This window comes from Euprymna scolopes, chromosome 36, assembly GCF_053919585.1.
Source record: "Euprymna scolopes isolate OS-2025 chromosome 36, ASM5391958v1, whole genome shotgun sequence".
NCBI lineage: Eukaryota > Metazoa > Mollusca > Cephalopoda > Sepiida > Sepiolidae > Euprymna > Euprymna scolopes.
In genome coordinates this window covers 55,953,667-55,968,724 of record NC_136517.1, presented here as the reverse complement: position 1 = coordinate 55,968,724, position 15,058 = coordinate 55,953,667, and the positions used below count along the sequence as shown (strand labels likewise).

Sequence of the window (15,058 nt, the reverse complement as noted above, 5' to 3'; positions counted from 1 at the left end):
GGTTTATCTTTTGTCAGAGTTTGTGTCCTTGGTGAAGTGTTTTGCTGGGTTTTTTCGTTTTTTGTTTGGATCTGGACGTCAATCTGGATCTTGCTTGAGAGGTTGCTGTTTTGGCTTCTTGTTCATTTTTTCCCTCTTGATTACTTGTGTTTGGTTTCTTTTTTTTTATCTAGGGTGTTTTCGGTTTCCATTTTTTCTAGAATTTGGAATCTATTTTGAGTGTCTTGTTTGGTTTTCTTCTTTTCTGGAACATTCTTTATTTGCTGTTTTATCATTGCTTATGTTTTTATTAATTTCTGGTGGTTGTTTTGTTGGTTTCTGTGATAATTTTTTTTAATGGTTCTGTTGTGGATGGAATATTATTTTCTTTGTTTGAATTTGTTATTTCTATTTTGTTTTCCAGATTTGAGTATTTTTCTTTTAGGCTATTTTGAAATTCTGGCCATTCTTTAATATTTAATGTAATCAGTTTGTTTATCAGTTCCCTATATTGATCATGTATTTCATTATGTTGGCATGGTTTAACTGTCTTTTTTGTTGTCTCAGCATATGTGTTGTCTTTCATGTACGTCTCAACTATTTTTCTGGCTTCTGGAAAGGTTGTGTTTTTTTTTTACTTTACTTCTATAATTTCTCTTTCTTTTTTATATGTTTTGCATATTTTAGAGAAGACCGGGTGATCTTTGCAGTTAGCGCATTTCACCTCATTTATGCATTTTTCTTCGGTGTGGTCAGACTCTTTGTTGCCACATTTTCAACATATTTTTATTCCTTTACAGGCTTCTTTATGATGTCCGTATTTTTGGCAATGGAAACATCTGAATGGGGCTGGGATATATTGGTCTACTCTTACATTTAAGTAGCCAATTTTTATTTCTTTAGGTATTGTTGATTTGTTAAACGTTAATATGTATGTGTTGGTTGTTATTATTTTATTGTTTCTTTTTATGTTTATACAGATGTGGTTGATTACTCCTTGTTTTTCTAATTCGGTTTTTATTTCTTCTTCAGTTGCTAGCGATAGTTCATAACTTCGAATTACTCCTTTTGAAATGTTTAGTGTTTTATGGGGAAAGACTTTGCACTTGTACTCATGGAAGTTCTTCATTTTAAGTAGAGATTGAGCATCTCTAAGATTGATTATCTCAACTAGTAGATTTCCATCTTTTGTTTTATTGATCATTTTTGGTTTACTTTTTGTGGATAATGTCTTTTCTATTAGGAAACATGATAAATTTCCAATTTTTTTTATTTTCGATTAATTCAATAACCAAGAATCGTGGGAAGTTTCGTTTGTCTATAGTTGGAACAGTTTTTCTAGTTTTGAATTTTTGTTCTTCATCTGAGCTTGAGAGGTTAGAGTCAGAGGAATGGTTTCTTTTAAGGGTTTTGAGGAGGATGCATTTGTTTTTATCAGCCATAGATTTTGGGATTTATTTTTCATCAACCACGCTCCCTACCCATCTCGGAGTCCAAAATTGGGGCATAGTAAGGGGGAAACCCATTCGCCTTGACCATGTCAGGGCTATGTGGAGGATATACTCTTTTGGTAAGGAGTTCTCAAGCACTATATTTTCTGTTCAATATGTCCTCAAAAATACATTTGCTCAGATGGAGTGTTGAGTTCTGGTCTTTCCAATTGATTGACCCTTGCCACCACCTTCTAGCACTTACTTGGTTTGCCTATTTTTTGTAGTGGGGGAAGAAAAAATAAAAAAGATGGGAGTACCTTTAAGTTTCGTTCTTTGTTGTGGTAGTTGGTACTTTGGGTGTAAGTGCTAGGGCTTGGTGTGACTGGCCGATTGGTCGGATCGGGCTTCTCCGACCGCCCGTCTAGCCGAAGTAAGGGCTGAAATAATGTGTTGCCGTGCCTAGACTTTTATGCACCCAGGTCTAGGTTAGCTCAATCACCAGGATCACGTTCTAAGGCATTACGGGTAGCAACCAACGGCTAACTGGTTGCCCCATTGAGGGATTTTTACCCTCTGCAGGGGGGCAGTCGGCTTATTCTATTGCCCTACCAACAGGGGAAAAAAGGGGGAGGCGACGGGGTTGGTAAGTAGGGAAGGAAAAGGAAAGGAGAGGGGAAGGGGGTTGTTGTTTTTGTAGAATATAATTAAGTTTTACAAAAGAGAATAGAAAACAAAAACAGAAAATCAATGTAGGTGCATTTTGTCTCAGGAAGCCAATAGACAGCCTGATCTGGTAGCACCAGAAGTTCAATGGAATACTTGAATATCTATGTAGCTTAAATAGAGATCAAGTGTTAACCCCTAGGAAGGTGTCCCTTGATTTTTGAAAACTTCCACTGTAGCTTTTTTTTTTTTTTTTTACATAGGCATCACCACTTATCAAGGCTCAGAGGCCACTCAAGGATAAGGGTTAAAGAGTGTACAGTAGTCAATAGGAAAATATAGTAATTGTCAGTAATGGAAATTCAGTAAATTTGTTAACTTAAGGGGAACGGCTCATCAAGAACTTGTTTACATTGGACTTGAAGACAACCACATTGTAGTCAGCTGGAAAGCAGGAAAACGGAAGACATTTCCACAGGCATGCAGTTCTAAGAAAGAAGCTTTGTTTATGGAATCTACGTTTAGGTTTAGGCACAGATAAATAGTGGGGGGAATTATTGATAGTGTTTTCAGCTAGACGAGTATTTCTTGTGAAAGTTTGGCGAGGGGGGACCATAGATTGGAACTCAGTCGAGCACTTGCCATGAAAATAACGATTAAAGCAAAGACAAACTTGCTACATCTCTTCTGTGAGATAGAGGTTGCAGGGAAGAAAAAAAGGACATCTCCTATGAAGCTACGACGTCTATTTTGAATGCTATCAAGGCAGGAACATGAAACAAGGAAATAATTAAAAAAAAAAAACAATTTTCCTTTTTTTACTTAATGAAAAAAAAGTAAAACCGACTTATTTAAACGTTTTACTTGTAGATAGTAAAAGTGTTATGTTTTATTGTAAGAGAAATGCTTACCGGAAGTAGAAATGACGTCTCTCTGTATAAAGAAGGAATGGGGTTTTGCCAAGGAAGAACTGGCTTCTGGTTCTGGAAACTTCACTCACATCTGAATATCTAAATGGAAAGAAAATAAATGGTTGAGTAACCGAAAGATCAAACATTTCCTCATTTTCATTTTTTTAGCAAGTTATTATTTCAAAGGTTAATCAGTGAGATGCTATGAGAATCAAAGTAAAGAAGAAACACCAAAAACTGAGATCATCGCTCTGTCATGGGTTGGTGATTTACACTACACAGAGCCCCCCCCCCCACACACACACACATTTGCGATGAAAAACAAAACTTTCACAAGAAACACTCGTCTAGCTGTAAACACTATCAATAATTCCCCCCACTCTTTATCTGTGCCTAAACCTAAACGTAGATTCCATGAACAAAGCTTTTTTATTAGAACTGCACGCCTGTGGAATTGTCTTCCGTTTTCCTGCTTTCCGGCTGACTACAATATGGTTGTCTTCAAGTCTAACGTAAATAAGTTCTTGATGAGCCGTTCCATATAAGTTATCAAATTTAACAAATTTTCATTACTAATGATTATTATATTGTCCAATTTCTACTGTACACTCTTTAACCCTTATCCTTGAGTGGCCTCTTGGCCTTGATAATGTGTTGATACCTATGAAAAAAAAAAAAAGAAAAAGTCCAATGTGAACAAGTTCTAATTGAATCGTCCCCCTAAGTAATCCTAGTTACAAAATTCCCACTGTTTACTATGCTAAAATCACAATGACTAATGTATACCTATTAACCCTTATCCTTGAGTGGCCTCTGGGCCTTGATAAGTGGTGACACCCATGTAAAAAAAAAAAAAAAAAAAAAAAAAAAAAAATAACAGGAAGCAGAAATATGTTTGAATCCATTTAAAAAACAAAAAGAAATGATGGATATTTTGACAGAGGAAATGTTAAGGACTCCTCTTCTGATTTTTACTTAATTTTGTCGTCATTTGCATCATCATCATCATCTTACTTAATAATGAGTAAGTAGTGACGTTCACCAAGATCTTTGCCATTTTTTTCATAGGAATATGATGATGTGGAAAGCAAAACAAAAAACAACTTAAAAAAAATGATTCTTGTCCAGGTTTCCATCTATATCAAAAAAACAAAACAAAAAAAATCTGTATGATGTACCTTGGATTAAACAAAAAGGTACTTGTACAGTTTAGTCAAGACATTAAAAAAATGAAAATATCGAAAAAACTTTAAATTGTATGTATCTGTTATCGAACAAAGTTAACTTAATTTCATCAAGTAGTTTTTTTTTTTTTTTACAGCGAAAAAACAATTTGTTATGATACCGAGCAAAATGTTCGATTTTTAGGAAGAAAAGCTAGTATAAAAGATGGGAAGGGGTGTCAGCGCTTTAACTGGAGTTATCTCCCTTTGGCATTTCTAAAATTCAAACAAAATTTTTTTTTAAACCCAAGATGGCCGCCTTCAACGCGCTCTCATAAAAACGTGTTTTTCCGCTGTAAAAAAAAAACTACTTGATGAAATTAAGTGAAACTATACAAGTACCAACAAAAATATATTCCCAAAATTATATAAATTGATCAAGCAGTTTTATTTTTTGAATAAGAAAATCAAATTTAAGTGATTAACAGGGAATACATAGTCATTAGAATGTAATTCTCAGAAGTTTGAACTAGTGTTAAGTAATCTCCCTTTGTGATTTTAGATTGTTTTCAAAATGGTGGAAAAGGCAGCCGTTCTTCAGTTACTCAGAAAAGGGATTGTCATACCTGTCATTTTGAGCAAAACCTACACAAAAAAAAAAAAAAAAGCAAAGGGAGATAAATCTCACATTTGAATTATTGAGTTATGTTGTAATACCTATGAATTCCTCCTAATCGTTTAAAAGGGATTTTCTTTATAAAAATAAAACTAGTTTATAATCAATTTTCTTCATTTTTGTTTTTTAATACAAAGGGAATTCTGGACAAGAACCGCATCATTCTCAGGATAAACGAAGATACATTTCATTGATTCTTTTACAACTAACTCATAACCAACGCATTTTATTAAGGCAGCAAGTAACATAGCCACCGTCAAAATGCCTAGCCTTTAAAGTTTATGTACAAATGCTCAGATGTTTACTTACTCATTAATCTGTAAGAATTTGATTTCCTTTCTATCAAAATGATTTCGGATTCGAACAAAATCAAAATAGGATGGAATGAACACCATGGTGCTACGCATTGCAGAATTGTCTTGGAATTTAGGCAGGATCTGCAAGAATAAAAAAAAAAATGAATAAATGAATGCAAAAAAGAAAAAAATTCCGTTGCCAAGGCCGCTGGAAAAATGGTGGGATCCTCCTATCGATCCAGTAGATATCTCACTGCTAATGCAATTCTCTATCTATATATGAACCAGGTATGTCCAAGGATGGAGTACTGTTGCCACATTTGGGCAGGAGCTGCTAGAAAGGACTTATCCTGCCTTGACAGAGTTCAAAATAGACTTCGTAGCCTCGTAGGGGATGTTCTTTTCTGTTCCCTGCAACCTCTTTCTCACAGAAGAGATGTTCCAAGTTTGTCTCTGCTTTATTGTTATTTTCATGGCAAGTGCTTGGCTGAGCTTCAATCTATGGTCCCCCCTTGCCAAACTTTCACAAGAAACACTCGTCTAGCAGAAAACACTATCACTAATTTCCCCACTTTTTATCTGTTCCTAAACCTAAACGCAGATTCCATGAACAAAGCTTCTTTCTTAGAACTGTACATCTATGGAATTGTCTTCCATTTTCCTGCTTTCCAGCTGACTACAATATGGTTGTCTTCAAGTCTAATGTAAACAAGTTTTTGATGAGCCGTTCCATATAAGGTAACAAATTTACCGAATTTTCATTACTAACGATTACTATATTGTCTAATTTCTACTGCATACTCGGTAACCCTTATCCTCGAGTGGTCTCTTGGCCTTGATAAGTGGTGATGCCTATGAAAAAAAAAAAAAAAAAAAGCAGCCTTGGGGAGGACAAAGACAGGTTGTGAATTGTCAAGAATTCAAAATTTATACATGTAAACGAAAAAGAGACGGAGACAAGATTCATTTAGAGGTGCACCAAAAAATGTTAAAATGTGAATCAATGAGGTGTTTTACTTTTGCTACAGGAATTATCTTTTTTGTTGCATTATACATACATATGTTATATAGGCGAAGTTGTACAACCATCACCCCCTGCGTAATTTCTATACTTATATTTTTTTTTAAATTTTTCCCCTGGATTATTATTGATTGGACACTAACTAACCAGATTATGAAAAAAAAATTTGAAAAAAAAAATCATTATTTCAACATTTGAGAGGGGTGCTCACTTTTTAGTTACAACGTTCTGGTAAATCGGTCACCCATTTTTTTTTCTATTTTCTAAAGAAGTGAATTATTGTCCAAACATATTGCTCCTTTTTGTTTTGTTTTTATTCTTGCTTGCTTTTTCCATTGTGAACACGTACTAATAAAGAAATTATGATTACCCCCGGAAACCCAAGATGGGAATTAATGAAGAAACTGAATGAAACAGTGAAACACCAATAAACTCGCCTTTCATAAAAACAAATAAATCATTAAAAAAAACCCCACAAACTCACTTTTCATCAACCAAAAACTAAGTTAAAAAACCCCCAAAAACTCGAAACTTTATTTTCATAAAAACAAAAAATTTTTAAAAAAAGTAATAAAAAGAAGAAGACCAATTTTTACAATGTGCCCCCAGTGTATTATAAGCACCCCAACCTCCTCATATTAAAAATGGCTTTCGGAATAAACACCCTCCCCAACCTCAAAAGCCATTCTTAACATGGGGGGGGGAGTATAATACGCTGGGGCACGTCGTAAAAATTGACCAAAAAATCATTTTCATTCTATTTTTTTTTCTTTGAGAAACAAAATAAATATTTCTGACTTACAAATCGGTAGGTTCATGTTATTTTTACTTTCCATGGTTTTGATATTCCCGCATTTTTATTGGTTACAAAATGGGTGACCGATTTACCAAAGCGTTGTAACTAAAAAATAGGCACCCCTTTTAAATGTCGAAATAATGATTTTTTTTTTTTTCAAATTTTTTTCATAATCTGGTTAATTAGTGTCGAATCAATAATAATCCAGTGAAAAAAATTCAAAAAACCTATCAGTATACAAATTACACATGGGGGTGTTGGTTGTACAACTTCGTCGTTATATATATTAAGGTATCTTTGGGGAGGACAAAGATAGGTTGTCAATAATATAAAAATGTGCTGTGCAGCATGTTTTGCTAGCACAAGTGAATGGCAGATGTTGCAATGATAAATGCTTGGCAAGAAGAAGAGGGAAGGGTGCAGAGAGCTGAAAATATCTCTGACCAGCAAAGACCACCCAAAAAATAGTCTCTTTGTTTGAACAATAAGTACCTCAGTGAATGAGATTACTTTTGGGAGAAAAAACATATCCAGGGTTATTTGCTGATAATCCCAGGAATGGAGATGTTTGTGGAGCAACTTTATCAGACTTTAAAACCGCAACCTCAAAATCCATCTGAAGATGTGCCAAACATTAACACCCCAGCATAGTAAATGAGTGAAATAAAAGAATGTGTAAGTCATCAAAAACAATCACACATCCATAAAGTGGTCGCACATATACATAAAGTTATCTTGTTGAATTTTTTAATGTCAGATGCAAATAGCAAATTTTATGAAAACTCACCTTTTTTATGAACATGTTAAATCGGTCGTCGGCCAATTTGGTATAACTTGTGGATTCTATTTTATGGAAAACCTGAAATTACAAGAGAAAGTTGTTTATTACAAATGAAAAGAAAAAAATCTCATAGAAATAACGTTATCAAAAGTGAAATTTAACAAAAATTTAACATTTTGTTTTTTTTTACAACTCGTTTTCATAGCATAAACAGGCAAGTTTACCATTACTAATATAAATAATGTAATAAAGTACTTACCAATGGTAACTGGAGCGCAACTTGACAGATTGAACCTGAAATCGGGGCAGGATGTACTTGAAGTTTGCCAGCATAATATGGATACAATTAAGGAAGTTTGAATTAAAAGAAAAGACAGTGTATATATTATGCATTACATCGGGCATATAAATCATACCTAGTGTTGTGGGTTAGTTTTGTTCATCCATAGATGAGCATATGTTCTCAACATTCAGTTTGAGAGAGCTTGTTCTGTCAGGCTGAGGTATAATTCTGTTCAGTTTGAAGAGGTCCACCCTCCCAAGCTTTACCTTCTCTTTAAGGGGGTTTATTGCTATTTGCCTGAGGCACTGCAACTAAAGAATGCCAATTGGGATGCTCAGGCATATTTTTGTAGGCCAGAGCACACTAATAGTGCACTGGCTTTTTAAATGATGCCTGACCTGGTTTCTAATCTCCTTGAGATGAGGTAAATAAAATATTCCATGTCGCCGCTCTTGTTATCATCATCATCATCGTCGTTGTGAAACCAGGTCTTCTTGTTTGTTAATAAAACTTACCTCATACAATGGTTTTCCAATAAGGACAGAAATAGAAAAACATGCTGACTTCATATATGTAGGAGAGAGAGATTGGCAGGTAGTCCGTCTCATTACATCAGACCACCCTTCACCTGCTTTGCCCAGTTTAGGAACAACATGAAAAGCACAACTTTTCACTATTGAAATCTTGCCCGGTAAGAGAGAGAAAGAGAGCTTTGTTTAGAAATCACATGGTTTGTATAATTTCCATCCAACTATTGTTTTTAACTGTGATACGAGATCCCTTCAATAAGTTTCCAGACTTTTTTGTACAGGCATTTAAAATTGTTATAGACTCTTAAAAATTCAGTATATTATTGTTGAAAAATGATATGCAATAAAATTGTTTTAAACTTGGAAAAAATGCTACAGGAATGTATGGAATGCTTTAGACGGCTTTTAGACCATCATGCATGAATAAGCATCAGTTTTAGAGTGGCATAAGAGATTCAAAGAAGGCAGAGAGTCTCTGAGGGATGATAAGAGGTGTGGAAGGAGTAAGGAAGTCAGAACATCAGAAGGATTGTTGTGTGTATAGAGACAATAAGTGCAGTTTGATGTCAGTGTGGAAACTGTACACAATTATTTGAGAGGAACAGAAGATGCGAAAGATTTGCGTGGATGCACGACTTCATCCTTGTCACAGACTCTTTGACCAAGATGGGCATCAAGACAGTTCCTCATACTCCCAAAAGTCCAGAACTTGCTCCTTGTGACTTTTGGTTATTCCCTAAGCTCAAGAAAAACCTTACAGGCTGCACTTATGAGACAATTGAGGAGATGAAAGCGACTGTGACGAGGGTCATCGACACGCTCATACAAGAGGACTTCCATGGAGCTTTCCAGAAGTTGTTGGAACGGTACAACAAGTGCATTGCAGCCGGAGGAGATTACTTCAAAGGGGACTATAGTTTCATGTATGTACTATCAATAAAAGTGCCTATACGAAAAAAGTTTGGAAACTTATTGAAGACACATCGTATGTTGTGAAAAAAGATATATTTGTTTGAAGTAGCTGAGTGGTCTTGGCCAGAAATCAAGTAATAAAATCCAGTAAGTCACCTTAATGAACGGGTGTTTGTGATCATAATTGATAATATACTTAAGTGTTAGGTTTTTGGTGTATCTCCTTGGCTGCAATACCAGTCCGTATTTATGGCTTACACCAGCCAATCACATTCTTGTATAGAGAAACCGGATGTATTCATATTCATTACATCAAAGTATAAAACCCCCCCCCCAAAAAAAACAAAACAAAACAAACTTTCTAAATAAAGAAAGGCGCGCTATTTTTCAGTGAGGAATGAACGCTTATCCAGTTTAAATTATAAATTTTGGCCATTAAATCACAAAATGCAATATCTTACGTGAGCCAGAGGCTTGAAAAAAAAAGTCTCATGTTTAGTTTACACCATTTAAAAAAGTTTTTTTAAAAATTTTTGTACAAGGCATATATTGCCATCAAAGACAAGGGGTTACTACGATTAGGAACCAGATTTATAGGAGGTATCCCAAGTTGGAAGTTGTGTAGCAAGATACTTGCTCTAATTGTATTTAAATTTCTGTATGTTGGAAAACAAGGAACAGAAAGGGAATTCAAAAGGTAAGCAGTCGAGAGGAAAAAAAGCTATTAGGGCAGAAAGTATTTTGGCATCTGGGTACCTCTACAGTGAATAGGCGAAATTTTGTTGATATCCAGGTTGATAGGGGAGTATTTAATTTCAGGGGTTACAATTGCAGTAAGTTCATCAGAGAGCATTTTGTGAAAGTCTAACAGAGATGCTAGCAGCAGACGCATGACATATATGCAAATGACCAAGTCTGTGCACAAAGTGATGTCACAGTGGAGGGAAAGAAAACAAGAGAGAAATTCAATATTTCGATTTTCGAATTTTGATCTAATAAAGAAGAAGTACCTAAAACTTCAAGTGATAAAATAGATTTAGCCATGCATTAATAGGATTGCTGCCGGAATAACAACTTTTAGGTTTCAATTAGCAAAACAAAAAGGATACTGGAACAATATTTGTTGAAGAGTGATGTAATAGGAGGGCTGAAAAGGCTGCTCAGAATCACAGTCTGCCGATAATACTTAGACCTGAAAGAAAAACAAAATGGGAATTATATCAAAGTCAATTGGATCAAGATCAAATTTCAGCAAACAAGCTGGTGCAGATATGCTATAGGAAGAAATTGTTTTTACATTGTACCTGGTGCATATATAAAAAACTGATCGCAAAATGAATAGGAAAAAAAAGGGTGGGGCAAATATATGGAATGAGAATGTTCTGGAATTTCAATTTAGAAACTTACCATCCATTTAACGACCAAGGTCGAATTCTTGAAAAATCACAACCATGAGATTCTTTCGGTTGGAGATGCATTTGACTCATTACTTGCTGAAAAAAAAAAAATCAATGAAAATTATATACTTCTATTTATCTTTCTCTTTAGAGCACAACTGAACCATGATACTTGACTTTTGCATTTTAAACTTTAATTGAAGTCATTATATAATAACGATTTTAGAAAATCAGCCATAAATTCATGACAGTGCAATGTAAACTACAATGTATTATGCACTAAGTCACTGTGAGAAGGTATGTGAAGCTTCCTCCTGGTGAACCATGTGGGTTCCCGACTAGAGCAGGCAATCAATATATTTGAATAAAGAATGGGCAATTTTACCAATTTTGATGACAATAAAAGTATTGGAAGTATGGGATCTTTATTGATCCTAATTCAATCAAAGATCAGAGCTTAGTTCCTTTCAATAAGGAATAACAATTAAATAATACACATTATGGCAAATTTGCTTTCTCATTGGTCCATTGCCTCCATTGTTTAGTATAAATGAATTTTCTTAATATTTATGAACACAACAGTTGTGCTATTGTCCTCTAGATGTCTCTAGTGTTTTTAGATGTGTCTGCACGTTTCCGAGATCCAGTATATAAGATGAAATATGAGGAGTTGGATAAAAAGGATTCATCCAGATTAAAATATGCCTAAGTAGAATGTTGTCATATGAGGGAATTAACTTTCACGGGAGACATATGGAAGTGACAATTATTCAATCTTTAATGTAGTCTCCATCATGCTCATAAAATTCCATAAGTTTTTAACAGAAAAATGAAAATAACTAATTTCTTTGAGTTATTCTCAAATGATTTTCCAAACTTCTAAAGAGATGGAAATCTGTTGGTGCAAGGTGGAGGGAACATGGTGGATTATACACTGTTTCTGAAACGTTGATAAGTGGCAACTCAATGGTAGGAGAAAAAAGAAAAAAAGAACAAAAGGAAGAAAAAAAGGGTAAAAGATCAAAGGAAAAAAAAAAGGGAAAAGGAAAAAAAGGGAAAAGGAAAAAAGAAAAAGAAAAGGAAAAGGAAAAAAGAAAAAGAAAAGGAAAAGGAAAAAAGAAAAAGAAAAAAGAAAAGGAAAAAAGAAAGATGGTGGTTTGATTTGTACTTACTATTAAATGGTCCCAGTTTTGCATAAGGAAAATGTCCGTTTGGTCGAGTATCAAGATTTCAATGGAAGATAAAAAGTCATAATCTTTTTTTGTATCACTAGAATAAAAAACAAAAAATGAAAATGAGATTAGAATAATTTATGCAAATAACTTACACAAATGTTACATATTAGGCACCCTATATCAACAGCGATTAAATTAGTGTGAATTTTGACAAGGGTCACACTGAGTGTATGATAACCCAGATTTGTAAAACAGAATCGTTTTCAAATGATGAATGAAAGATGGGTGACGTAAGAGGGCAATAGGTCAAACAGTAAACAAAACAGGAGTCGAACAATGACAAATGATTTGTTTTTGAGCTGAGAGAAACAAAGGTTTTTACCAGTGTCTCTATGGAAGTGGAAGCTATGCAAACGAGACACCACCAACAATGTAGAAATAATCTTATTGGAATATTTACCTAAAATTTCAAAGTTCACAAAAAGAATGAATGCCCAAAAGTCATGCTCTCAACCAAGATTTTTTTTTATATAGAAAATCATATTTTTTAATGATTTTTAGATTTAAGAGTAAATTGTAACCATTACATGACTTTGATCTTGATTATAAGAGTCGCTTTAGCTATTAAAACAATGCTTCGCTTCCTCATAAAATTTAATTTTTTTTAGTAAAAAAAAACAAAAAACAAACAAAACTCATGTGTATTCATTTTGTTGCAGATTAATATCCTTATCTTCATAGGTGTTGTGTTACCACATTTTGGCCAACTCATCCTCTTGCATTGTTCAGGTAGTTAACCGCAATGGGGCAAGAATGTGGAGTCCTGTAACTGTATTTCCAGTAATTACTGCCTTCCAGAGTTGTTATCTCACCACGTTTTTGGCCAATTAACTCTCTGGCTGGCTTTGAGTAGGATTGAAACTTCAGTCTTCAGGCAATGCTCACTTGATACTGCAGAGACTCATGGGTAAATCAAGGTTGGATCTTATTATCTTATAAATTCAATTTTGTGCTCTTATCTGGTCGTCCATAATGAATGGTATTATATATTAATTTTTTTTTTTTCCAGATTATTATCCTCATCTTCATAGTTGCTTCATGTTTTGGCCAACGCAACCCTTTAAGGCCAGAGGATGAGTTGGCCAAAACGTGGTGAAGCAATAACAACTATGAAGATGAGGATAATAGTCTGCAAAAAAAAAAAAAAAAATAAATAAATAAATAAATAAATAAAATTATATATATATATATATATATATATGTATATATATATAAAACTACTTGAGCAATTTATGTGAGTTTTGGAACATGACATTTTCATTCTGTGAATATTTCGTACATCATAAAGATTTTTCTGTATTTTTTTTTTTTTTTTTTTAATTAGGTTGAACTCTGGACTTGCTCTGAATATCCAACATAAATATCGAAACATCAAAAATGAAAATACTACTCACTGCTCTGCACCAATGACAGTCCTTAAACCAAGAGGAGACGCAATGATGATATCGGAAGAATAAAACTTGGTATAAAGTTTAAATCTTCTTCTGGATAAACTGAGGCCAATACGAAAATGGTCGTCTGTGTTTCCAGTGAATATTTTTTTGTAATCCTCTGCAATTAAAATGAACAGAAAACAAAACGTAACAATATATTAAAGAGTTATCATTTCAAATACAAAATTCTGTCATATAGTAATTTAATTTTGTTGATTTGAAGCATACTTGTTGTATTTCTGATATGTTACAAAGGATATATAAAATTATAATAATATATCTTTATTGTCGGTGACGATTATGGATGGTCGGTTGTTAGAAGGGAGATGCACACACTGGAATTCAACAGGTTGATTCTTCTCTGGCTTAAATTGTCAAATAACAATATCTTTTTTGGTTGTTACTATATAAACATTTGTGCCCACCTCAAATGCCTCCTTGGGACAATATTGTCAATCAAAAGCATTTTATTCATTCCCACTGGATTGACCTGATCTTGATTACACCTGTGTAACCTTTTGCTGAAAATGATCTTTCAAACATCATACTTTTAACTTTTCTTTTTGATAACTGATTAAGTTTGTTGCTTTTTCACAGCAGATGGCTGTGTCAGGTTCATAATTTTTATTCAAATAACCTTTTAGTACATTTTATAATTATTTCTTGTAGGTATACGCTTTCATCAAAATGAGTTCTTGGTACACACAACCTATTAAACATTACATATACATACATACATATTAAAGTAATTAAGTTAAACTGACCAGGAAATTAGTATTCCCACAATAACTCTTCTCAGATTAGTTGTCTACCTTAGACTAGATAAATTAAACCAACTGATTTAGCTAGACAGAATGTAGAGAATTAAATTTAAAATGAAATTTTTATATTTATAAATATACATAATAAAAAATAAATTAAAAATATTGATATTGACCCTACAAAAATAAGTTTGAAAAACAGTTGATTGAAGCAAAATTAAAATAAAAAGTTTCATTTTAATTTTTGCCAAATAGCTTTCACTAACTTTGAGTTAAAGTTGAACACATATCTGATGAAGGATACTGTTTCTGAAATATCATATTATATGAAACTTTCATCAAACCACACTTTCATCAGACCAAGATTATAACATAATTATAAGGTTATAGTCAGCTAACATACTTCCTAACTTCCAGTGTAGCATTACCAGAAGCGGTGACAAAGCAAATCAGTTCCTTCACTTTTCTTGTTCTTTCTATTGTGATGCAATTTATCCAAATAAAATAGAAGAAAAGGACAGTATTAAAAAGGATATGATAAAATAAACAAAATATACAGATAAAACTAGCACAATTAGTCTTTATTAAATACTTCATTACTGAAAAGGATTTTAAATTTTAATAAAAAAACAAATAAAACTAATTTCAATAATTCTAAAATAAAATAAAACCAAAAACCTTTTTAATGACAAAAGGAAAAATGTAATTAAAAAAAAAAAAAGTACATGCACAGGGGAGAAGAGTTATGATAATGTTTTGTTTGATAGTTATAAATAGCTATAATATTT

At 33.4% G+C, this 15,058-nt stretch overlaps 1 protein-coding gene across 1 annotated transcript in view; it reads right to left on the bottom strand.

Moving 5' to 3' along the window:
* The window catches only part of LOC145260504 (U3 small nucleolar RNA-associated protein 25 homolog), a 62,601-nt gene that overhangs the window by 6,894 nt on the left and 40,649 nt on the right, over positions 1-15,058 (bottom strand). Inside the window, exons 12-19 of the mRNA XM_080118620.1 lie at positions 13,471-13,627; positions 12,014-12,110; positions 10,852-10,937; positions 10,554-10,636; positions 7,979-8,055; positions 7,726-7,797; positions 5,135-5,262; positions 2,987-3,085 (exon numbers count right to left, since the gene is read on the bottom strand). Of these exons, the coding sequence (XP_079974746.1) occupies positions 2,987-3,085; positions 5,135-5,262; positions 7,726-7,797; positions 7,979-8,055; positions 10,554-10,636; positions 10,852-10,937; positions 12,014-12,110; positions 13,471-13,627 (799 nt within the window). The remainder of the gene's footprint in view (positions 1-2,986; positions 3,086-5,134; positions 5,263-7,725; positions 7,798-7,978; positions 8,056-10,553; positions 10,637-10,851; positions 10,938-12,013; positions 12,111-13,470; positions 13,628-15,058) is intronic.